This window comes from Triturus cristatus, chromosome 9 (assembly GCF_964204655.1).
Source record: "Triturus cristatus chromosome 9, aTriCri1.1, whole genome shotgun sequence".
Classification (NCBI taxonomy): domain Eukaryota; kingdom Metazoa; phylum Chordata; class Amphibia; order Caudata; family Salamandridae; genus Triturus; species Triturus cristatus.
The window spans coordinates 339,442,924-339,468,671 of NC_140592.1; the positions used below are offsets into that span (position 1 = coordinate 339,442,924).

Consider the following 25,748-nt stretch of genomic DNA (forward strand, 5'->3'; position numbering starts at 1 on the left):
ACTTAGGGCCCATCAGCCAGGTATAGCTTGGTTCCAGTGACACACTGTACCCAGGACCCACATCTGGGCACACCCGTCCTGCTTAGGGCGACACACTAAAGTATACAAAAAATTGATGGATGGATTGGTTGATTTAATCCACACCTCCCAGTCCATCGTCATTTTATATTACTACTGAATGTGACCTTACTTGCTAAAGCATGTACCTAAAAGGAATTTTTGGTTGACAGATTAAACCTCAGATGTGTCAAAAAAAGCGTGCAAAGATTGCTGGTCACGCGATCCTGACCCACGTTTGGCGTCTCCACTTCTCAAACGTTTTTTGTTGGTAAAGCCAACATTTCTGATTCAATGTGGGGGTGGATTTAGTGGAAAACCTAGTGATCTCACTTGGAATTTCAGTCTGTGTAGCTGTCTCTAAATTTACATGAACAGATTCATTCTTTAGACAGCAGAGCTATAGTTTATCCACATCATAGAGAATGAGGAAAGAGTATTTTTTACAGTAGAGCTATTTTCCTTAGCTGAGATATTTCAATGGTTGATCAGGTGCCCAGATATTGCATGATTTCACCTAACACAGCAGAGCTACCTTCTGTTGCGCAGAGTGTGCATGCTCTCACATAAAACATCAAAACATTGCTCGCATTTATTTTGTACACTCTCGACTAACACAGCAGACCTTTCCTCGGCTGCATTTTGTGTAGGTTCTCAACTAACAAGGTAACTCACTCCTTGCCTACATATATTCTGCACGCTCTTGACTAATACAGCAGACCACTCCTTCGCTGCATAGATTTTGCACGCTCTTGACTAATACAGCAGACCACTCCTTGGCTGCATAGATTTTGCACGCTCTTGACTAATACAGCAGACCACTCCTTGGCCGCATAGATTTTGCACGCTCTTGACTACTACAGCAGACCACTCCTTGGCCGCATAGATTTTGCACGCTCTTGACTAATACAGCAGACCACTCCTTGGCTGCATAGATTTTGCACGCTCTTGACTAATACAGCAGACCACTCCTTGGCTGCATAGATTTTACATTCATTGTTGACTAACACAGGAAACATCTCCTTGGTTGCAATGATTTTTCTCACTTTTGAGTAGCACAGCAGAGCTATCCTTAGTTGCTTGGACACTGCAGGCTCCAGCCGTGCTCAGCAGAGCTTCAGTTAACACAACCTATTCCCTACCACCCTTAGAGTATTACTTTCCCCTTCAAACATTTGCTTAAAGTCCAGATCATTAAAATTAAGTAGGCCATTATAAATTTAGGCCATTTGCCGGGAACTTCATTAGAGTGTTCTCTAAGAGCGAGGTAGCAGCGGGTGATGAGGTTTTGAGGCTGTTGTCCGTTGTGCATGATAAATGTCACTCTAGTAACCAGAGGTACCTGCAGCATCAGAGCCCCTCTGCGACATGGTCTTGCTGGGGATATAGCTTGATGAGGCTTTCAAGTCCTCGCGACTTTGAAGTCAGCAAGTTATTTGGCACAAATTGCATATTCTAATGCTAGAGCAGGATGAAAAGGGTTCAGAAGCTTGAATATTTGCTTCCCAGACAGGCTGTGCTATCAACGTCCTGAACGACGCGCCCTTGTGCTTGTCACATGTGGAGCTGTGACAAAGACCACTTTCGACAGGTGATTTTTGCATGCAGGAATAGCACCACAGGAGACTGTGACCACACAAGAATGTGATTGATGCCTCATGGTAGTCATCATCAGCTTTATCATTAAGTCCATTGCATACACTGAAACCCTCTGATGGTCTGTAATTGAACACGATGCAGGCACTATGCGGTTACCTTCGCCATATGCAATTAATAAAATGGAATCCTTTGATGTCCCATAATCAAACACTCTGCGGTGCCCTTGACTTATAATAAATAAATCCAGGATTTGTAAAGCAGGGCAAATCACCCGTGAGGGTATCAAGGCATTGAATTGTAGGCACGGGGAGTTTAAGTGATTTGCCCAGGATCACAGGATGTTGAGCCGATGCCAAGACTTGAACTGGTTCCTCCAGCTCCGATGTGGGCAGCTCTGGCCGATATATATAAAGCTCCAAGGACTTCACTCGAAGAATGAAGGAGACCGCACTCAGCAAGGTTTCTCGATGCGATTGTTTATTGCATTGTTTGGAGATAGCAGCAGTAACACCAGGACGCGTTTCGGCGTTCGCGCCTTTTTCGACTGAGTTATATATATATATCATACCCTGTAATCTTTGGATGGCCTGTAATTGAGCATGATGCCGGCACAGTGGTGGCATCTATGACAGGTGCAGTGTATAAATTGATATGTTTCAAGGGCCCCTTATCAACCTCTGGGGTTAGGTCTTCATTTAGGTCTTTCCTGTCCTCTATAGAGGCATGCACTGCTTCATCTTCCTTTGGATTTAATTTCTCAGTTATGCTGCAGTCAAGTTGTGGGACATTGCCCCCTATGGATCTTCAGGGATTCGCAGGACTCCTTCCCTATTGCTCTGGAATGACTAACTTCATGTTGGCCAACCTGTTTTCTGTCCCATCCTTGTCTCGGCAATGTTTATTACCATACTCTGTGGGGTTGTATCTGGACATCGCATCTGTCGTGAATCCTTTTTCTCATACTCATCATGACTGCAGCCATCACGCTGGAGTCTTGACTATCTCTCTTAGGACACACATGCCATCATGGTCACCTTCTTACCTCAAGCTCTCACCTTTATAAATGTCACTCAGCCATTACTCTATCTTGTAATGGAGTCACTTCATCATATCCATAGATTGTAAGCACTTTGACCCAATATTAGCACGGTCCTCAGCTAGGGGCTAGAGGAGTGGACATGTTCTCCATGCAGGCTGTATTGTAACCTTCATGGAGAACAGGGAAGTTCTCATGACTGTTTTGGGCGGCCCGAGAGTGACGTCCAAACAGTCATTACGTACTTAGGATTGGGCAAACCACTCCTCCCCTACCCTGCTCGGAGAGAAGAGCAGCCCTGCCCGCCCGCCCACAAAGCAGCAGGGCACGAAACATAAAATGACAATAACTCCTTAAGTTATTGTCATTTTATGTTTCTCACTGCTTAACAGCAGTGGAGTGACGCTCCTCCGCCATAGCGGAGTAGCCACCCCTGTTAAGATCTCTTTAAAGGTGATTGCCATTCAAGACTGCATCATGGCCTTCGCTTGGTTATTCCCGGCGCTGGTTCTTCACATCTGCAATATGTTATTTCAGCATTGCAGGGTGCTTATATCATAAAAGTCCTTCTTGATACAATTATCTGTAAAATCAGGAATGAGAGACCGCTTGATTATTGGAATGTGTTACTCACTTGGAAGACGGTTGTCAGTTTGTATAGTGTTGAGTCTAACTTGACAACAAAGGTTGTTGGCAGATGTGGTGCTATAGCTGCAAAGGAGCGTCCACTTGTACGCACCTTTCGAGTTGTGTTCATGGTGTGTGATGGTCTGTCTAGTGTTGAATACCTTCTGTGTACGAAGGAGTCCTAGGTGTGCAGAGCAGCAGGTAAGAGGCAAGGGACGCTCCCAGCACAACAGTGTAACAATAGAAGCCCGCTTAGGCCATTGTTGCGTTCTGGTGGGTGCCAAATCATCGGCGAGATCCCCGCGAGGATTAAAGAACGCGTCTGCGATTGCGATGTAGGGACAGAAGGCAGCGGAGAGTAGAGGGCGAGCAGCCAAAAAAACATTCATTAGAAGCTGCGAGCAATTGGAGGGAGCTGTGAGCCCAACACGGTTGGCATGGCAATCTCGTTATTTGTGACCACCCATGAGTAATAGGATCATGACATCACTGGCATTAGAAACGGGGAGGGATACTAGCAGAAGCACGAGAAACATAACCACAAGGCGATCATTTCTAGCAGGTGCAGCGAGTGATAGGTCTTACAGTACATCAGTGTCCGCCTCTTGTCGAATTGCAAGTCAACGGGGTGCAGTGATGGTGGTATGCATACAATCTGCCCTCATGCACTTGTTAATGATCTGGGAAAGTAGGTCTTGTGGTGTGAGTTGCCTGCAGCTTCAACGCATGACAGCTGAGCAGGCGTAAAGTAATGGCAGTACAAACTCAACGCCTTCTGTTGTACATTGCATGTTTTGATTTTCTGTCATTGTACGTCAGTGAAGCAAGGCGAATCCTAGTTGTTATCATTGTGTTTAGCAGTGGTGCTTACTGTGGCCTGGAATCCTAAATATTACTTAAAGTTCATAGCTGCTCTGCCTCCTGCTGGGGCATATCCTTGTATGCAGTGCAAAGCCTTACTTCAGCATGCCTAGTTAGGCCGCGAAGCAAGGAGCAGTGCCAAACCTCTTTGGGCAGAGGTAAGTAATTGGGTGCCGCACAGCATTGCACTGACTAACTGGGTTTTAACTTTTTTTAATTGGAAAAACAGTTAACAGCATCATCAATTTCATCTCTAAATACATAATTCATATTACCAAATTCATACAAATTACTCCTAAAACAACTTAATAGATTGCTGTAAAACATCACGTCATTGATAATTCATAATAGTCTAAATCTATCTCAGTGGCCATGCTGTGAAGACTAGGCTATTGGATTTTAAAAATAATATATACAGTAATTCTTAATTCCTAGCTTAGTTACTCTGAGCCCGGTGTCATCTGCCAACTTGACCAAATTTTGTTAAACCGTTTGATGGCACCTACTCTCTTTGCATATAGTAACTCATGACGATATACTCTATCTAACTTATTGCACCATCTCAGTTCTAACTCATCGAGTGAGTTTTAGGGTAGCATTGTCTTATGCGGCCTTATATCCTGCAGCGAGTGGTACTTGTTATCTCAGCAGTAGGCAGGGGTACAGTACCTCATGCAGAGTTTGGTCACACAGGTGGTGGAAGTTAATCCTTAGAAGTAAGATGCATTCAATTCCTCTCTTTGCACCCCAGTGACTCTGCAGATGGTACTCGCCATGCCTTGTAAACCTGTTTTTATTCCCTTCTCTGCTCCAATTCTTGGCTTCTACTCCATTTCTGCACTTTGCTGGTCCCTGAAATGTGACTTGTAGGCTTGATACACAACAACGCGTGAGTGAAGGAGGGTGTTCCTTCATTTTAAGCCATCGAACCGGCTGCCTTATTTTTGGTGATTGAGTGAACTGAGTTGCTGCATTGCTCCATGCATGCAGAAGTCCGCAGTCAGGGTGATGACTACGCGACTTCACAGGCTGTTTTGTGTCAGATTGTGGCAAAGGGTGCTGCCATCTTAAGCATGGTTAAGTCATGGAGTGCAGCACGTGGTCGCAATGCCTTGTGCATGCGTCATGTGGTGTTGTCACACGTTCAGCTCATGGAGTATGGTGCAAGGGTACACTGCCGTATGCATTGGTGGGTCACAATTGGAGACACTTGGGGTAGTCACAAATGAATGAGGGTTTGGTACTCTAGCCCATTAGTATACAGCCTGAATTTCCCCATTGAACTATGTCCCCAAACATTCATTTTCCCCACCTCCAAGCCATTTTCCCTTGCTCTACATTGCATCTTTCTATCTGTATATACCTAATTCTACACTTCGCATGAACGTGTTGTAATGCAACGCAGCGTGGTACTATGTGGGGGGACACAGGTGCAAGGTAGGCATTTCTTAGCAGAAGGCTTGCCGTCTGGTCTTCTTCTTCCACTTCTTATTTTTGCGCCTGGCTGTAGCATTTCTGCGTATGTTGCATTTGTCACTTGCACTAGTTGGTCATACAGTGGGGCATGGTAGAGCTTTGTGCTTTCAGGGTGATGCAGCAAATCCTGAAGCGATGCCGATGGACAGTGGGCCCATAAGCGATTCCCTAAGCTTTGAGGTGATCAAGTCATACTCCGTCATTTGATAAGTCCTGCAGTTTGGAGGACACTCAAATGGTGCCACAGTGCAGGTTAAGATCAATGCATTAGCAGGCTTTCTAATTTAATATTTGGGGAGGTACAGGTTTACCCTGAGGAGCAGGTAGAGCTGACGCCATACTGCCTGCGCCTTAAAAATTAGGCCAGCGCTGACATCAGAGTTTATTTCCACAAGTTTATGCTCTGCTTTTGGAAATCAGCGTGAACTTCTTCTTTTTCAGGGGATTCAACTTCAAGTAGTTGACCTTCAAGCTCGAATTCAGGTGGTCTGTGTAACTACCAGAGTACCTTGTGGTAGAGCTATGTATCATCCGTTGACTGATGGGTCTTGAAGTGCTTGATGGCTTGGAGTATCCGAAACGTAGACTGTGCATACATATCTGTTGTTTCTTCCCCTTTTCTCCCACCTTGGTACCTATATCCTTGACACATGTCACTGTTGGGGGATACCTTGCGATACACAGGCTCCCCAGAACTAGGAAAACACATAACCGATTAATAGTCTAACCGTAGTACCATCCCTTAGTACTATGAAGATCTTATGCTCCTCAATGATTACTTCTGATCACCTTCCTTTCAGGTACCTTCCTTCTCCTGTAAAAAAAAAGTATGTTTGCTGATGGTGATGAACTGGAATTCTTATTTTGTATGACAATTAGACAAGAGGACCCAGCATTAGAGCCCTATCCAATTCATGTGCTCAGTGAATTAAATCCCTTTACCTCATCTCATCCTGTCACTTCCCATTTCCCTACCCACTTCCAGGAAACAGATTCATTCCAAGTGAATGACATGAGAGGATGGGATAATTATTAAGTTAGGATAAATGTGGTTGTTTTCGTGGGATGTTGGTCGTGGTGCAGCATATATTTGCAGTGCCAAAATTGTGAGTTGTCTTTTGTCTTAGATTGTCCTTTTGTGGGGGCAAATCACAAATTGATGTCCAACTCAGGGCAGTGATTTATAATGCTCTTTTCATATTTTTCTGGGTTGCCTTACTTTGCACGATGGGCACATGGCACCATATGGTATTTAGAAGTTGGATTTTCCTGGATGGAGCAGGTAACCTAGTACTATAGCATGGAAATTGAAGTCCTTCTCTTACATGAGGTGGCCATTTCCTTGGAGTACCTGCACGTTCTAGACCCCAAGAATATTATTCCTGCAGGTCACCTGTACATGGGGGAGGCCGGGCATTTCATTCTCACACTGCAGTAACATACACAGGCAATCAGGGAGTTGTATTGTCACCCAGCAGCTGCACACAGAGAACCCAGTGTCTCATTCTCAGAGTTATACACACATAGAAGTTGAGCATCTCCTTCTTGCAGAAAGCTGTGCCCACGAAGATGCAGGGAGTTGCACTTTACCAAAGCAGCTGCTCACCGGGAGTCTCATTCTTGCCGAATAGGTGCACTCGGAGTACTAAAGTTTCTCATTCTTGCCAACGACGAACAGTCACAGGACTCAAGCATCTCATGTTGGGGAGCATCTGCACCCAGAAAACCTGAGCATCTCATTCCCACAGAGCAGCTGCAAACAGGGAACCTGAGCACCTCTTTCTCATAGAGCAGCTGCACACAGAGAACCTGAGCATCTTATTCCCACAGAGCAGCTGCACACAGGGAACCTGAGCATCTCATTCCCACAGAGCAGCTGCACACAGGGAACCTGAGCATCTCATTCCCACAGACCATCTGCACACAGGGAACCTGAGCACCTCTTCCTCATAGAGCAGCTGCACACAGGGAATCTGAGCACCTCATTGTCATAGAGCAGCTGCACACAGGGAACCTGAGCATCTCATTCCCACAGAGCAGCTGCACACAGGGAACCTGAGCATCTCATTCTCACAGAGCAGCTGCACACAGGAAACCTGAGCATCTCATTCCCACAGACCATCTGCACACAGGGAACCTGAGCACCTCTTTCTCATAGAGCAGCTGCACACAGGGAATCTGAGCACCTCATTGTCATAGAGCATCTTCACACAGGAAACCCGAGCGTCTCATTCTCACAGAGCAGTTGCACACAGGAAACCTGAGCATCTCATTCCCACAGAGCAGCTGCACACAGGGAACCTGAGCACCTCTTTCTCATAGAGCAGCTGCACGCAGAGAACCTGAGCATCTCATTCTCGTAGAGCATCTGCACACAGGAAACCAGAGCGTCGCATTCTTGTAGATGCAGCAGCACACAGGGAACGTGAGCATCTTATTCTCATAGAGCAGCTGCACACAGAACCCTAGCATCTCATTCTCGTATAGCATCTGCACACAGGAAACCCGAGCGTCGCATTCTTGTAGAGCAGCAACACACAGGGAACCTGAGCATCTTATTCTCATAGAGCAGCTGCACACAGAACCTGAGCATCCCATTACCACAGAGCAGCTGCACACAGAACCTGAGCATCCCATTACCACTGAGCAGCTGCACACAGGGAACCTGAGCATCTCATTCCCACAGAGCAGCTGCACACTGGGAACCCGAGCATCTCATTCCCACAGAGCAGCTGCACACTGGGAACCAGAGCATCTATTTCTCACAGAGCAGCTGCACACAGGGAACCTGAGCATCTTATTCCCACAGAGCAGCTGCACACAGGGAACCTGAGCATCTCATTCTCACAGAGCAGCTGCACACAGGAAACCTGAGCATCTCATTCCCACAGACCATCTGCACACAGAACCTGAGCATCCCATTACCACTGAGCAGCTGCACACAGGGAACCTGAGCATCTCATTCCCACAGAGCAGCTGCACACTGGGAACCCGAGCATCTCATTCCCACAGAGCAGCTGCACACTGGGAACCAGAGCATCTATTTCTCACAGAGCAGCTGCACACAGGGAACCCGAGCATCTCATTCTCCAAATGCATCTGCCCACAGGGAACCCGAGCATCTCATTCTCCAAATGCATCTGCCCACAGGGACCCTGATTATCTCGTTCTCACTGAGCAGCTGCACACCGGGACCATGAGCACTACATTCTCACAAACCAGCTGTGCATGTTAAACCTGAGCATTTCATTCCCACAGAGCAGGTGCACACTGGGAACTAGAGCATCTATTTCTCACAGAGCAGCTGCACACAGGGAACCCGAGCATCTCATTCTCCAAATGCATCTGCCCACAGGGACCCTGATTATCTCGTTCTCACTGAGCAGCTGCACACCGGGACCATGAGCACTACATTCTCACAAACCAGCTGTGCATGTTAAACCTGAGCATTTCATTCCCACAGAGCATATGCACACAGGAAATCTGAGCATCTCATTCCCACAGAGCAGATGCACACAGAAAATCTGAGCATCTCATTCTCACAGAGCAGCTGCTCACAGGAAACCCGAGCGTCTCATTCTCACAGAGCAGCTGCTCACAGGAATCCCGAGCGTCTCATTCCCACAGAGCAGCTGCTCACAGGAAACCTGAGCATCTCATTCCCACAGAGCAGCTGCTCACAGGAAACCCGAGCGTCTCATTCTCACAGAGCAGCTGCTCACAGGAAACCCGAGGGTCTCATTACCCAAGGCAGCTGCACACTGAACCTTGACCAACTGATTCTCCGAAAGCTTCTGCACACAGGGACCCTGAGCCTTACAGTCTCCTAGAGCAGCTGCACACAGAAAACCTGCGTGTCTCTTTCTCGCAGAGCATCATGACAAATGTAGCTGAGTACCTCATGCTCACAGAGCAGTGATGAACACACTCAGACCCCGAGTGTATCATTCCCCAGTGCAGGGGCAAACAGGGAACCTTCTCACTGCATATCTGCACTCACAAGAACTCAGTTCATTTCATTCTCACAGCAGCACACAAATGAAGTGGACATTGTCCTCGAATTCTCAAGGAGCAGTTGCACCCAAATACAAAGCAGTGCGACTGCAAACAGAGAGCGCAAGTGCCACATGTAAGCTACTGGGCAAAGTTTGTTGTAGTTACTCATGAAGATGATTTGAAGAGCCTGTTCTTTACTCATGTTGTATCTCTTCTACTTGCAGGTGCTGGGGAATCTGGGAAAAGCACAATTGTGAAACAGATGAAGTAAGCATGATCCTTTTCCTTCTCTACTGCTGTCTCTTATGTGTAAATATTGTTGGTTTTCTGGAAATAAGATCTTGTGACCAGTTTTATACACTCTCATCTGGGTGTTAGATAGTAATAACGATCAATGGTTTAAACATTCTGTACCGCTCCTTCACATGTGCCCATTTCACACCCTGATATTACACACAGTGATCTAGTGTCGATTTCACGTGTAAATAAACATTCTCATTGAAGGGATGAGGCTACACAATATCACGCTGTGTGTCTTTTGAGCTTTGAAATACAGGGACGGCTCCTCCGCAATGGCGCAGGAGCGTCGCCCCACTGGCTTAGAGCCAGCAGGTGAAAAATAAAACTATCTTTTATCATGATTTCATTTTTCACCTGCTGAGTGAGCAGGTGTTTTTTAGGGAAGGGCGAGGCCAGGTCCATGGGAGGGGGGGTGGGTGGGGGGGGAGGTCTGGTTTGTGCACTTCTAAGTGCGCATGTTTGTTTGGCCCGCTGTCTTAGGCCGACCAAACACGCATGCGCACTTAGTTTCCCCAACCCAGCTGTATTGAACAGCTGGGTTGGAGAAACAGCACAGACTCCCTGTCCTGAGCGGAGTGATAACCCAGCCCGCTGAGGCCAATCCCCGCGCTGCTCTCATAGAACAGTGCGGGGATTGCACAGGGAGTCTGTGACGTTGTCCCAGTGTCTGCTGGGGCCAGGAAGAACACCGAGGTGCGACGCAGGAGGTGGCTGGCAGCTTCAGGCAAGTCATCCTTTTTGTTAATTATTATTAAACACCCCCCCTGCCCTTCCCACTTCCACGCTCTCTCTCCACCCGCCTCACCACTTTTTGTTTGTGCCGGCCACCACTGTTGAAATACATATGAGGGTTCTTTGTTGGATGTAACCCGACAGTCTTAGCTGCTTTGTGCTTGGATGTTGCATGTAGTGGTCTTTGGTTCCCTGCATTTGGAAGAGCAAGTGGTGCTTGCATTCTGTTTTGTACTGGTGTTTATCTGGGGCTGCCACAAGCAAACCAATTAACACATCTACCTCAGGTAAGTGGCATGATTTCAGAGACCCAGTAGGTGGTGCCCATTGAAAACACTGCATCTGTAGACGGGTGGTAAGAAATCTCGCTCCCATCCTGCATCTCTGGCTTGTGAGCATCATTTCCTTTCCAAGCTCTGCTTTCTGACTAGTGAATCAGTTGTGGTTTTACATTGGTTGTCACTCTTCTTCGTTAAAGCTTGTTGACCAGTCTTCCTGTGGCGTGCCCAGATTAGTCAGCTGCCATGTCTTCTCACCCTCCTTACCACCATTACTTCTCTGAAGTTATGTTTTTGGGACATGCCTCACAAAGTGTAGAGGATTGGCCCAAAAAAAAAATCAGATATGATGACGTCAAACTATTGTCATGGGACCAGTGTATCAGAAGGAATCCTCATTAAGGCCAAGAACCGTCAACAGCTTGATCTTTTGTAGCACATAAGGCTTTAAAACAATAACTTGACTTTGTGGCACCTCTGAGGACACCTTACTATCAGGAGTTGTAGGAATTGAGAGTGAATATGTTTCATGGGGGGTGGGATGCATCTGGTGTATTCGTGTGATGCTATCTTCATGCAGTTCTTGTTTAAGACATGCTCAAAAGATGCTTCAGCTCTTTGCAAGGTCAGTGCGACCTCAACAGAAATAGATTCCATCACTTGAATACCTTCTTTCCAAAGAACTTAACAAGTAACAGCAAGCCCTGATACTAAAGAGTAACCAACACTTCTCTGTAGGATTCTTCCCAAAAAGTGGCACAGGGGTTTGGCACGAGTGACTTTAAACCATATTGTCTGTATCCAGACGACTAACTAAGCACTATTTTTATATTTCGCATTGGTGTGTTTGTTTCCGCGAAAAGATGGGGAGAAAATAGTGTTTTTTTTCTTGTAACAGCAAATGTTGGATTCCTGAATGGGTTCTGCTTTACAGGTATGGGTCAAGCTTACCCATAGAACGTCATTGCCGGACAACATACAAGGAGAAAGATCTCTTTATGTAAAAAGTGTGGATTGGTGTATGAGAGCAGTTGTAATAGCTAAAGCAGACAATCATGACGTGCATCACTCCAGCTCCTGAATCTCCTTAAAATTACCTAAAATGATTCTTTGTTCTTAAATGCATAGCAAACGTTGCCCAGCCTCCTTGCCCTTTTCCAACAACCTTGCATCTTTCTTTGACGCATAAGCCAGGAGACCTACACGAACACAGCTTTCGCATGGTAACTAAGCCCCCCTGTTACCTTGTCCTGTTTCAAGGTGATCGTCCTTTTTTCCCACCAGATATAAAGTGCAGGACCTTCTGATGCACATTAAATCTCCACTGACAAGCCATCTACGTTTTTATCTGACACTATTTGCCCCACCCATTGCTCTCAAGACCAAGGAGTTTAAGTCCTTACTGACATCATGAGTGCACTCTACACCCTCATGCTTTGGTACTCTCTCACACTTCACTCTCCCCTGCAAACCACTTGCTCCCGCATGCTCACTGTTGCTTTCTTCCTCATGTGCTTCCTCAACCTGCAAATCACCCAGTCTGCCACCACACGCTCTATTTGCCCCCTCCCTTGTCCTCCTGCAAACCCCATCCCTCCCCTCCTGGGCTCTTGTGTTGACCCACCAAATAGTATTGCCTCAGCCAACAGGTTTAAAAGCCGGGACCTCTTACCTTTGCCAATGCTTGGTTCCATGTGAGATGGAGATGGGCATTGATTGGGAAGGGGAAAGGTTATTACTGAATTTAACTTTCTGATGCCTTCAAGCTTACATTGCACCCTTCTGATCCAAAGTATAAGCCATGTTATTGGATGCGGAACAAGATATCATCAGTTGGTACGCCAGAATTATGATTGGGGCAGGCTAGGCGACGAAATGCAAATAAGGAAGCTGGGAGCCCCCAAAGGCCACCTAGGGTCGTAGAGAAGGACATTGCATCAAGCTTTGGAGTTGCATCACGCTTGCAAATTAAACCTCTCAACCTTATCATGGCTGCCAAGGAAAAAAAAAGACTCAAAATCTCCTCCTGTGGGAACTTGGAGCCTATTGAGTTCAAGCGCTTTGTTAATTATTCTTAAGAAACTAGGAATTTGCAAGAAATGAATAACCACAGTGTGTAACTGAAACATTGTTGTCCGGTGAACTGGAACTCATTGCTCTGAGATATTAAAGATGTCAACATGAAAGTATTTGTGTTAATGGCCAATAAACTGTACTCCACGCTTTGTAGTTTGTTTTAAATTCTTGAAGAGTTTGCTGTTCATGGGCGAATAAGATTTGTTATTGCCGTCATGCGAGTATGCCCTCCTCATTGTTTTACTCTTTGTTCATCACAACGTAATGAAAGTAATTACCAGGAAGCCTCAGTCTAGAGCCTCTCTCTCACAATCCATGATACTGCAGCTTTGAAATGGCTGCCTCGACTCCTCGCTGGTTTATGTTTAGTTAATTGATTAAAATTGAATCAGTCAATAGAAATAATTCCCTGGATGCCAAGTTCTAAGCCTCTGTCTCACAGCTACATTGCAGCTGCTGCTTTGAGATCTCTCTCCCTCTGCTCTCGATTGAGGAAGCAAATACTAAACCTCTTACAGGTCCTGTTTATAAAAAAAAAAAATAGAAAAAAATATTTTTGCAATAATGTCCCAAAAAGTGTCTACCCTGGAGTGTTGCTAGTTCCTTTCCCAAATGCAGTACAGTCTCTAGAGAAAAGGGGGGGCTTGTTGGTTGCCTTTGTTGCACTACTACTCATCTTTGCATCAAATTCTCGGCAGGCAGCCCAGGAGGAAGGCTATTCTCTGCTCATTCTCAGGTTTTATGCCAAATATTGATGCCTCACCTATGCTCTGCATTTTACGCGGGACAGAAGATGTACAATAGCGACTATTGAGTTAGCAGCAGTTGTAAAGCGCATGTCAACCATGCCCTAGCAGGTAATTGGTCCCCACTTATATACTTTGTCTGTTAAACAAAAACAACTCGACATGGTTCGCGTCTCAATGGTTGACTATTCATGCTGGTGGTAAATTTGCTCAGGGGGTTAATGCATAACAACATCCGCGTTATTACATGGCCTGTGATAAAAAAGCTTCTGTTATTCGAATCCCTTTGGTTTAGCAGGCCTCCCAACTCTAGGAGTTGCACTCTTAAACACCAAATCCATATAAAAATCTGCAAATTAACCCTGGTTGCCACTAGCAGTTTATCCTGTTCTGACGAATGTACTGTTACGCTTGGATATGTTATTTTGAAACAGGTTTTCAGAAAATATTCCTAGCACACTAACCCAGAGGCACCACAAACGCACAAAACACAGTGGAAATTTACACTCCATTTTCTACAAGAATCTTAACTGCGAAAACCGAGTGGACTGCATTGCACTTTGAATTAAGCGTTTTGTTGTCATGATATATTTTAGCAATATTTGGATTTTCTTTAGGACACTCCGCTTCCAAAGTAAACCCAGGTTGGTGTGATCTTCACTGGGTTTTCAGGCTAATCCTAGACTAAGTAAATTGGGCCCATTGAGTTTCATTTTATGTAAATACCTTATGTGGGTATCCTAGAAACAAGGCTCATATCTGGCCTTCTAAGACCCACGTAAAACCCCATGCTTTAACTATGTGAGACTCTTCGGTGAATGTTTTTTGGGTGAGCAGTTTTTCTTTCTCTGTCCTCGTGTAATTTATGGGATATATGCAGCTTTAGATTATTATTTAGGTATTAGTACCTAGAATGGCATTTTCTTTTTTGACCATGTAGGTCTGTATGTGCGCAAACGTGCTGTCAACTTAGGCTCCCTCAGTGCTGGTTACTCGAGTTCAGCCAGGCAGTCCAGCACCTGTGATGTCACAGTAGTACGTTGAGGCAGGTTTGACCAGACCGCTGTGCATGGCCTTGGAGTTGTTGGGGTCCTTTGGTCACTTTGCCACCGGATTCAAGCTAGCCTGGCTGATGAGGGGTGTTACCATGAAACGGGTCCCAGGATACTTGTTTCCTGTCGAGGAAGACCTGGTTTGGCAGTTCAGGCTGGGCTGTTTCCACGAGGCACAGGGTCAAGACAGATTTGCATATAGCTGTGTCTGAACTGGGGTGGCAATGTGAGCTCAAGAACGATGATGGATTCAATCCAGATCTGTGACTGGGGGTGAGTGTTGAAAGGTGTCACTGCTCCGTCCATCATTGTCTTGTGTTTGCTTTCCATGTCCTAACCAGGGCAGTTGTAGACAAATGCCTGGTAGAAAGTAGGATGACTTCATATTGAGTGTTGAATAAAAAGAATGGGAAACCTAAATACCTTGTGTAATGTCAGCTGGAATCTACTAAGTCTCTCTTGAAACTTACACATGGCTCGCACAGAAATGGTGCAGTCCATTGCAGAAGAGCTTACCATTAGGAAAGATGGCCTTCTGTCTCTTCTACAAGAAATCGGACTGGTGGCTGACCCATCAGGCAAACAGTGTGGCATTAAAGGGTACCATGTACCCCGAGTTCATACTTGGAGTAGTTATAGCAAATACCCCTCACCAACGTGTTAGTAGAGTTGTAAAATGCTGTAGAGATCAAGACCCTCACCAGGCCCAGACTGGGAACTTACAACAGCCATGGTAAAAATGATTAATTCGGCCCTCATGTGCAGACGTGCTAATGCGTTCTAGAACCAGAGCAACTCTTTTAAGTTGCTGCCGGAGTCTCATAACTTGCACCACCATTTCTGGAGTTAGAAACCAGCCTTCTGGGACTCCAGCCTCCGGTGGTGGGGGGGGTTCCTTAGTTGACCAGTCCAGCCATGACCCCTACCCTGCTGAAAAGAAAGCTGTTCTTTCCTATGGTATTTATTTAACAAATCCACCCAGGGTCCAGGAAATTAGGATGTGATGATTTGGGAAAAGAATGACCCTCTCAAGACCCCAGTAATATCTGTCCATTTGTTTGTCAAATGATATAGGGTACCCCATACAATTGTGGTCATGCATGTTCTAAACGTGGCTAAAATCATCTATGCTCTGTGAATTTATGCAATACTTCTATTTATTGATGCCTGCGATGTCAGTGACACAGCTTTTTGCCTACAGCCAACAGCCGGCAGTGTGATCAGCTTATGGAAGATGGTACACAGCTAAATGCCTACAAGCTGGAGGCCAGCAGCGATGAACAGACCATTTTTAACATTAGAGAAGGGAAAAAGAAGGAGTAATCAATACACCATTCCCCACCCACGCCTCCGCACCAGATTCAACCAACTGTACCACTATGACTGGGGTGTGTTCTACGAGACAAAGTGCATGTAGTCCGTGCCAAAAGGGGGGTCTAGGTAGCTTCAGTATCTTTCCAGAAGGGCAGGCCTAATATCTAAAGATATTGCGGGGAGTTCACTTCCCTGAGTTCTGCTGAAAAGACTTGGATTAAGGGGGCCCACAGGTCTTGATAGGCGGCTGCTCTGTCCTCTACAGTGAGTGACATACACTCCATCGCCAGGGTGAACCATAATTTGTGCAACCGTGCGACATGCTCCAGGATTTTCTCAGTCCCCCTATGCGAGAGCATTACTTGGCGTGCTGCGCTTCATGCTAGAGCCATTTGCCTACCCCGATTCAATCGTAACGGAAAGGTCAGGAGGTTGGATAGTCCTAGGATAGTATAGGGTAGGAATCTGGGTATAGCAGTATTGATTTCCAGATCAATATCATTCAGGACCTGCTTCCATAATGTAACTAATTTGGGACAATGCCACAGGAGGTGATGGAGAGAGCCTGTTTGCTCACAGCCTCACCAGCACGCCCCAGATTCCATTTACGTATACATGGAGGTGTAAGATGCCAGTAGGCGGCTACTTTATTGGCCAACTCCGTACTGGCCATGTTGTGCGGAGTGTGATGTACCCTATAGAAAATATCATTCCACTCTTTAGGGGAGAGGGAGTGCCCCAATTCCTCATCCCAGCATATTTGACCCTTTGATTTAGTAGCGGAGCCACCGTCAGAGAGCAGGGCATAGAGTTCAGCAATGAGATTCTTGTCACTATCCTTTACGGAGTAGCTTGAGGCGGGAGGAATCTTTTTTGTAACTCTGGGTATTTACCCAGTGTCTCAGCTGTAAGTAATGGAACACGTCTGATGGAAGAAGAGAGTTATCCTGCTTGAGTCGGTCGAAGGGGATGATCCAAGTAGGGTAAAAAAAATGGAGAGCCCACTCGCCTACATCCCTTTCCACGCCATCGACTAAAAACGTTGAGTCATACCCTGAAGGGAAGTTGGGGTTGTCGACAATCAGCGTCAGTCCTGGGCTCATAACTTGCAAATAGTAGCTTTCAGGAGCAGTAACAAATGTGAGCCTACATGTCAATGTAGGGAGGCTCATCATAAAGTTAGGTGCCATGGGGGCAGTGTTTAATTTGTTTAAAAAGAAAAAGTTGACATAGCCCTGATCAGGTGGCAATTGCAGCTTGCACCACACATTTCCCCTGCCAGTGACAGTACCAGCACAACTAATTTCCATCCCATTCCTAAAAGTGTAACAATTCCAGTCCCTAAAAGCTGTAAGAACAGCTTGGTCTGCTGGTATTAGTCATTTTTAATGTAAATTGAATCAATAAACAGCTGTTGTTGTGCTAATCTCTAAATTATACAAATAGTGCCACCATGTGACTGATTTGCATATGGCCATGTCTGAACTGGGGTGGCAGAGTGGGCTAAAGAACGGTGATGGATCAAACCCAGATCTGTTGACTGTCACCACCCCCTTTTGTACCGCTTTGTTCGCCATAAGTTGGCAGGGTATGCTCAGACGTGAGTCCCTGCCTCACTTTGCCACTGGATTCAAGCAAGCCTGGCTGAAGACAGATGTAATGCCAGAAACCGGTCCTAGGAAGCTTGTTTCCGGTCCAGGGAAGGCATGGCTTGGCAGTTTGGGCTGGACTGTTCCCATGAGGCACAGGGTCAGACTGATTTGCATATGGCCATGTCTGAACTGGGGTGGCAGAGTGGGCTAAAGAACGGTGATGGATCAAACCCAGATCTGTTGACTGGGTGTGAGTGTTTGATTGGTTCTGATGCTCCGTCCATCACCACCCCCTTTTGTACCGCTTTGTTCGCCATAAGTTGGCAGGGTATGCTCAGACGTGAGTCCCTTGCTCACTTTGCCACTGGATTCAAGCAAGCCTGGCTGAAGATGGCTGAAATGCCAGAAACCGGTCCTAGGAAGCTTGTTTCCGGTCCAGGGAAGGCATGGCTTGGCAGTTCGGGCTGGACTGTTCCCATGAGGCACAGGGTCAGACTGATTTGTATATGGCCATGTCTGAACTGGGGTGGCAGAGTGGGCTAAAGAACGGTGATGGATCAAACCCAGATCTGTTGACTGGGTGTGAGTGTTTGATTGGTTCTGATGCTCCGTCCATCACCACTCCCTTTTGTACCACCATGTGGCAGATTGGCATAAGTGCCGTTGTTGACAATTAACTGCTGGTGCCGAGCACGGGAAACCACTGGCTCAAATTAAGCACTACATGTAGGTGTTGGAGTTGATCTTTAATGGTAGAATACGGAATCCTTTGTCCTCACTCGTATATACAGAGAACAGGTGCCCACCCCAACACTGTTGGATAAGCCTCAGGATGTGCCACTCATTCTCCCAGCTCAACCAGGACACAGTGCCGGCTGGGGTGAAGGTAAAGGGTAGATGTCACCTGTACCAAAGTGAATCGCACCCACGGTGAACCTAAACTCTCATCTTAGCTTCTTTTGGGCAGAAGGGTAGTGGGAAACTCCGTTGATACCACCTCTTAGGGCTCAGTATTTCAGATGCCAAGTGCACCATCAAAGGTACCAGACATCGCGTGTTTCAGCCCTTGGATACTTGTTCCATTTTCTAGAGTGCCTAGAAGGAAAACGTATGTGGTCTCGAGCTTGGACAAAGGCTGCCGTTCTTAAGTTCTTGTGGCCAGACCCCTCCGATATCTATTTTTTTTTTTTTTTTTTTTTTTTTACCGGATGGGGCTTCACAGAGTCCTCCAAGGAAGCTTGCAGATGTGTTGGTTGTTGGCAAATTTATGTAGGTTTAGTCCCAGGTGAGTGAAAACGTGCATAGAGCTCAGTGTCCAAGAAACCCCTGCAGGAGGTTTGTGCAGGTCAGGTCACACAGCAAAGCGTTTTTGCAGGCTTCTTTCCATACATTTTGGAGATGGCGCCAGGGAATGAAGTTGTGTGCATCCCCCCTGTCGGGGAGCAGGACAAGGCAAGAGCCCCATGAAAGGCGGGTTGATTCAGTCGCGTCCACTGTTCTTGGAGACGCAACATTTTCCTGTGCACCTTCGCAAAGAATACCCTGCTACCCGCATCCACAAATACTCACAACGGGAGGAGAGTCCAGCTGTATGGAGTTTGCAGGAGTTCACGAAGATGTAAGTAGTGATGCCCGTCTAATGATCTTCTTAAGCCAATACTTGCAAAGCTCCATCCTTGTTATTTTTTTTTTTTTTAATAACTGAGTCCTGCATGAAGTCCTGCTACTGTTCCTCAAGTGTGACCGTAGCATCCTCTTCAGTATCTGTGCTGGGACCCAAGCACTGTATTGGCATTTAACCTAAGTCCTGACTGCCAGAAGGCCTGTTACTCCCGTCCAGGGATTCCACAGAGCTTTTCTGTCTTGGGCCTAAAAAATGGTGTGCTTTCAGTTTTGAAAAGATTTATTGAAGGTCGACCTGGTTTCCCCTCTTAACTCGTCCCAGGTGCTGTGAACGACTTCGCCAGAGGTAGTGTCTTCTTGAATGCCTTGAAATGCAGTAAGTTCTGACCCTCTGTGAGCCTGCTGTCAGTGACCTGATTCTGACCTCTGGTGTCAGTCCGAGAGTGAGTGATAGTAACATTCCAGGGACAATGTAAATAAATGGTCAGAAGAGCAAATGGGCGTATATTCAGTCTGGGTCGTGTCACCCCTGAAGATGGGTATTCTCGTGTTGACAGTGGAGTCCAGACACGCCCCGTCGTTTGTGGACTGTCTGAGTGTCGGGGGCCACCATCCGTGCTGCCAAAACACAGGTGCACACCCTTCGGATCCTTTGAAGCATTTGTTTTCATCTCCTCTTGGCTTGTACACAAACAGCACACTGAACAACAAACACTGGAGCAGATACACTGTTCACATTGTACAATGCTCCTACCCATTCTTTTATGAACATATAAGCGCTATATAAATGCAAACCTGTTTTCCTCTTTTATCCCTCCACTATCCTTCTCAAAACATATCCACCGCTCAAATCACTTTCATATTTCACTATACTAATTTACCACTAATCCTTTGTGTACCGAAGTAGCGTGCTACTCGCCGAAAACGCACTTCAACACCTCATCAGGGGTAGCAAGCGCTGTATAAATGCAAACCTTTTTCCCTCCTCTATCCCTCCACTATCCTTCTCAATCCAAATGACTGACTAACATATCCACCTCTCAGATCACTTTCATATTTCACTATACTAACTCAACACTAATCCTTAGTGGGTTCCGGAGTAGCGTGCTACGTGCTGAAAAAGCGCTTTGACGCCTCGTCAGGGGCAGTAAGCGCTATATAATTACAATACAATATATTTTCACTTGTTTGTTTTTGGGTCGGGTAGTTAGGATTTAAAGACACAATGTCAAAACAGCTTGGCAGTGATGTGAAGGGTTGTCACAGGGTACTACCAATGCTCCTGTGCCTGACAGTTTGGGGCGAGGTAGGCAGAGCAGGATATTGGAACAGAAGAACACAATGCAACTGCTTTGCATTTTATCTTTTTGTAGGGAAAATTAGGTAAAGCGCCATGAGCCATTGATGACGTAAGCCTGATCCTACTTTGCAGCTGTTCCTCTTTTGCAAGATAATCATGACTTTCAAATATTTTCCTCTCTCTTACTTTTTTGTTCTCCTATAAAATCATTTTGCCAATGTTAATATCTATCATTTTAGGCCTCACCTACAGGCAGCTTTTAGCTGTTTGTTTTCCAACACCTATTGTGCACAATATCAGTACTTAGAATTGACTTTGGCGCAGCCCATTAGTTATCATTTGATGTCTATCTTGTGAGTTTAAATTGTTTGTTTCATATGCAATGGCTTATTTTCTTGTATTTGTCCCTCTACTAGAGCACAGCATCTTTACCATCCTTTGCTTGAATGACTTGTGCTCCATGAGACAGCATGCGTTGTATTGCTCTCTCCCTATGTACTGCTGTCATTTCACATCTGTACTACCCCATGCTCTACGTAATTCTTCCCAACCCTCCCTGCTCATTGTAAAAGTAAAGCAACAGGTAGTTTTTTGACAAGTTGCAATAAAGAGTAGACTTTATCAGGCTAGATGTGTCTTATGAAGAACATAAAGCTGAGCTGCTGCAGAGCACCAAATAGTCCGAGCAGCCCCCTTACTAAGGCAATAATTTTGACAAATGATGTAACCTATACCTAAATGTATATACATATTAGTCCTACGTTAAGAAAACAAGGATGTCTGGAGGCCTTGAATGTCTCGTGATTTTATTTAGTTGCATGACCTGTACTTACAGTTTGATTTTACAAGCCCTGGAGCAAAATAGTCCCTTTAGTCAGATTTTCAAAATCAAGGTTTGTATATTTTCAGTTGATTTTTCTTTTATGCCCATAGTGCAAAACTGTTTCTTGATGCGTTTCAGTCAGTAGATTGGGCCTGCCCACTTTTCACTGTAAGAGAGACCCTATTTTCAATGTTATCATTTTAAAATCTATGATTTTGGACTGCTGCATTGTATGCTATTGCAGTGTTCACATCCAGAAGCTTAGTTATTCACTCCCCCAACAGCAGTCAAAGCGGCAATTTCCTTTACTTGTACAAGGACCTATAGCACCCTTGCTACTCTACTGTTCAGACCCACACACAAAATGTCAAAATGGAAACCAGGCGGTAGAGCCTTTGAGAAGCTCCTGGCCTTTGAGACCACTTTTTGTGAATACCCCTAAATGAGGCTTCATGAGCCAACCTCCTGGCGAGCGACCGCGGTGCAGAAGCGTCAGCTTACCTCTCTGGCATCTGAGTATTGACTATTTGGCTGTGGTGTGCTCCTGGACCTGATTCCTTGTGTCACCTGTCCCTTCACTGGGAGCCAGGTGCGAGAAGAGTGCCTGGGGCTTCCCGCTGTTGGTCATGGCAGTCGGAAGTGGTCCAATTTAGTAGTGCCGGCTGACCAACAAATACACTCTGCGGTTGCCCCTTGAGTGTGGGGAAGCGGCCGTATATGCAGCGAAGCGCACTGGAATGGGTGTGCTCCCAAACAAAGGTGAGGAGTGCAGGGACCAATTGCGGTGCAGAATTGCAACCAGGGCAGTACAGGAGCCTTCCTGAGGAGGCCAGGAGGAGTGCCTGCCCCACTCAGTAGCGGTGGGTACCGTTGTGGGCGCAGGCACTGAGGGCCTCCGATGCTGCAAAGATAGCCCAAATCCTGCTAAATCTACCTGGAGACTCCCAACACCTTAACACTAACGTTCCATGACTACCTCTGCTGACCTTTGGCATAACCAACATTGTGGCATTGCGGGTTCCATCCTAGGGAGGCCGGGAGGAGCGCCTCTTCCCTATTTGCACTTCACAATACCGGTACCTTCACTCATGGGTGCAGGGACCGGGGCTGCTGATGCTGCGGAGGAATCCCAAATCCTGCTAAATCTGCCAGGAGGCACCCAATACCTTAACACTAATGCTCCATGACCATCCCTGCCGACCAGTGCAGAATCGTAAGTGTGGCATTGCGGGAACCATCCTGGGGAGGCAGGAAGGAGTGCCCAACCCTCACTTGCCCCTCTCTACACTTGCTGAACAGCTGCACCTCACCAGTTCCTCTCCTGGTATCTGTTTCTGTGCCCAGCGGTCATCTTGGTTTGGGCTCGGCTGCTGGAACAAAGGCACTGTTCGTCGGGGCTGGAGGCAGGTGGTGCTGCTAATCTGTTGGACCTACCGTCCACTGCAGGTCTTTACATCACCTGATCTGCTGGTTCTTCCGCACCTCACTGGCCCCTCTCCCGATACCAGTTTGTGCACCAGGCAGCCATCTTGAATTGGGCTCAGCTGCTGATACATGTCCCTATCCCTTTTGGTAGGCGACATGCGGGGGGCCTGATGCTTCCGATGTCCTAAAATACAGGTGAGCCGCTCTCCACTACATCCTGGCCTCGAAAGGCGGGGCCCTTCCACTCACTCTGTGACATCTGAGATGTCAGGCCCTGACATATTGAGCCTCCTGCCCATGGAAGCCATATCCGATCGGGCTTAGCTACCCTATATACCTTTCTTGCCTGCCCGCCAGGGCTGGACTGGCCAAAGCGGGCCCCAGGAGTTTCCCCGGTATGCCGCTAGGGTGGGGGCCAGGTTTGGCCCCCTGGGGACCGTTTTTGTTACCGGGGGTCGGCAATATCGGCCCCCTGAAACAAAATCGCCGAAACCGGCCCTCAAACTTCTCGGCTGCACTCCCCCACCCTACCCCAGGGGGGCCAGCTGAGCAGTTTGCCAGGGCCGGTTTCTATTCCCAGTTCGGACCTGCTGCCCGCCGCCCTGATGCAGCCTCAGTTATCCGCGTTGCTGTTGCCCCTTCAAACCCTCTTCTGCCACTCTACCCCTGGGGTAATATAAATAGATTCCCATCACACCAGTTCATCTATCAACCCTCCCACGTTCTTGTTCTGACTTGCTCTGAGCTCTTAAGCTCAAGAAGCACTCCGAGCCAAACCTATCCATTTTCGATATTTTCCCTGCTCTATACACCTCCATGCCATCCGCGTTCACCCCAACCCCGTCCTCTTCTAGAGAGCCCACCCATGCACACCCTCCTTTACCAGCGGAACATTCTACTCCCATTTCTCCTCGCAGTGTCCCCACTGCCCCTGCAGCCTCTTCCATGCCGAGACCCCTTGAAGCTTTGGCTTTACTTCCTGAATTACTTTCTCCCGCCCCATGGCACACCTCCACTGCCCATCTAAATTCATCTTCCTTACCCGAGTCCCCCTCAGTCCTCCAACCACAGGAGGCTGGATACTTCCTTATCTCCACCGTAGACTCCAAACTCAAGCATACCCCACTCCCTACCTCAGACCCAACTATTTCTCAACTGATCCCTATAATAGCCCGTCTAGAACTCAAAATCAGCACTATTCTGGCTGTATCACTATATAAGGACGTAAAGATTAACCACATCCTGCCCCAACCTCACTCTTCTATGGCGAACACGGATCCTGCTGCAAATATAGACGTCGACCCCCCCCCCACACCCCCATCCTGTACCCTTAGGCATACCATCCCCTAAACTCATCACCACCGCCAACCTAGACGCTCCACAAATGGAATGTCCCAGGTGGAAGCTAAAATACTGAGCCACACGAATGACAATGCTCCTTGCCATCCTTGCCACCACAAGATCCCGGTCATCCTTGGCACGAAGAGGACCCTGAACGCCACTCGCCCTCCCAGGCCACCTGCCCAACTAACTACCATCCAAGCCAGTCAGCCTGGTTCGAGAACATTACCCACACTTTGCTGCATGCTACTAAATTGTCATTCAGCAGCCAAGCATTCCGTTGATGTAGCTGAAACCATCCTACCAATTAAAATTGCCATTTGCTTTCTAACTGAAACTTGGCTGAATGACCACTCATGTCTTTTCATTGATCTCCTCACCCCACCGGGCTTCTCAGTCATTTGTTGCGACCGCAAGGATCATGTCGGTGGTGGATTAGCCATCATTCACAAAAATGATCATTACTTAACTCCCTTCCACACTAACAAATGTCCCACCTTTGAATGTTTGGGAGGTCAGTTCACCTCTAAAGACTCGAACCCTGTCAAATGTCACGCCATTTATCACCCTCCAGGTGACAAAACACTTTTCTTGGAAGACCTAAGTGACTTAATAGCACAAAGCTCCCTAAAAGTCGGCACATACATTATATTAGGAGATCTAAACTTGCACCTGAATGATGCCAAAGATCCAATAGTACAAGCCCTATCCAACCTCCTGGCAGTAAACAATCTCACTCAACATTGCAATTAACAAATTCACAATAAGGACTCAACCCTTGACGCAGTCATCCATAAGCACAACACCTCATCCTTCCGCTCTACCCTACCCACCAACTGGACTGACCACCACCTAATTCTTTTTGATCTCCACGCCATCCAACCTAAGGCCATCCTCCAGACCATCCATCCCAAGCACTGGATAAGAAACATACATCGACTCCCCCAGGGAGAGTTAGAAGCATTATTCAGTTCCCTAATTCTTCCTCCTCCGAAACACACCTCTGCGAATGACTTCACAGTCCACTACAACACAAAAATGGCTGAACTCCTCGACATAGTCACCCTTCTCAAACTCAAGAAATCAAGAATTATCGCCTCCAGATCCTGGTTTAATGGAGTCCTTAACAAAGAGACACGACAACTCCGATTGACAAAGAGAAACTGGAGACAACAACCTGCCTAAAATACAAAAATCACATCTTCAGAGGAAAATCGTCATTCTTCCGAGCTAAACTTGACTGATCTATGAACAAACCTAAAGACCTTTTCAACATCATCAAACAACAAACTTCCTTGTTCTTTCAACACTCCATTTATGACTCTACTAAGAGTTCGCAAGATTCTTCTCTGAATAAATATCTAACATCAAACTCTGTCTCTTTCGACCCACCTACCTCCCTGCCCTGCATCAAGGGTGCCCCCATAGAAGGTCCACCCCAGGCCCCACCTCCAACTAAGGGTTGTCCCCTCCCAAACTCCCCTTCCCCTTTAG

General features: G+C 46.7%; 1 protein-coding gene across 1 annotated transcript in view; it reads left to right on the forward strand.

Moving 5' to 3' along the window:
• GNAI2 (G protein subunit alpha i2) overlaps positions 1–25,748 on the forward strand; it is a 462,902-nt gene that overhangs the window by 238,732 nt on the left and 198,422 nt on the right. Inside the window, exon 2 of the mRNA XM_085625085.1 lies at positions 9,877–9,919. Within this exon, the coding sequence (XP_085481211.1) occupies positions 9,877–9,919 (43 nt within the window). The remainder of the gene's footprint in view (positions 1–9,876; positions 9,920–25,748) is intronic.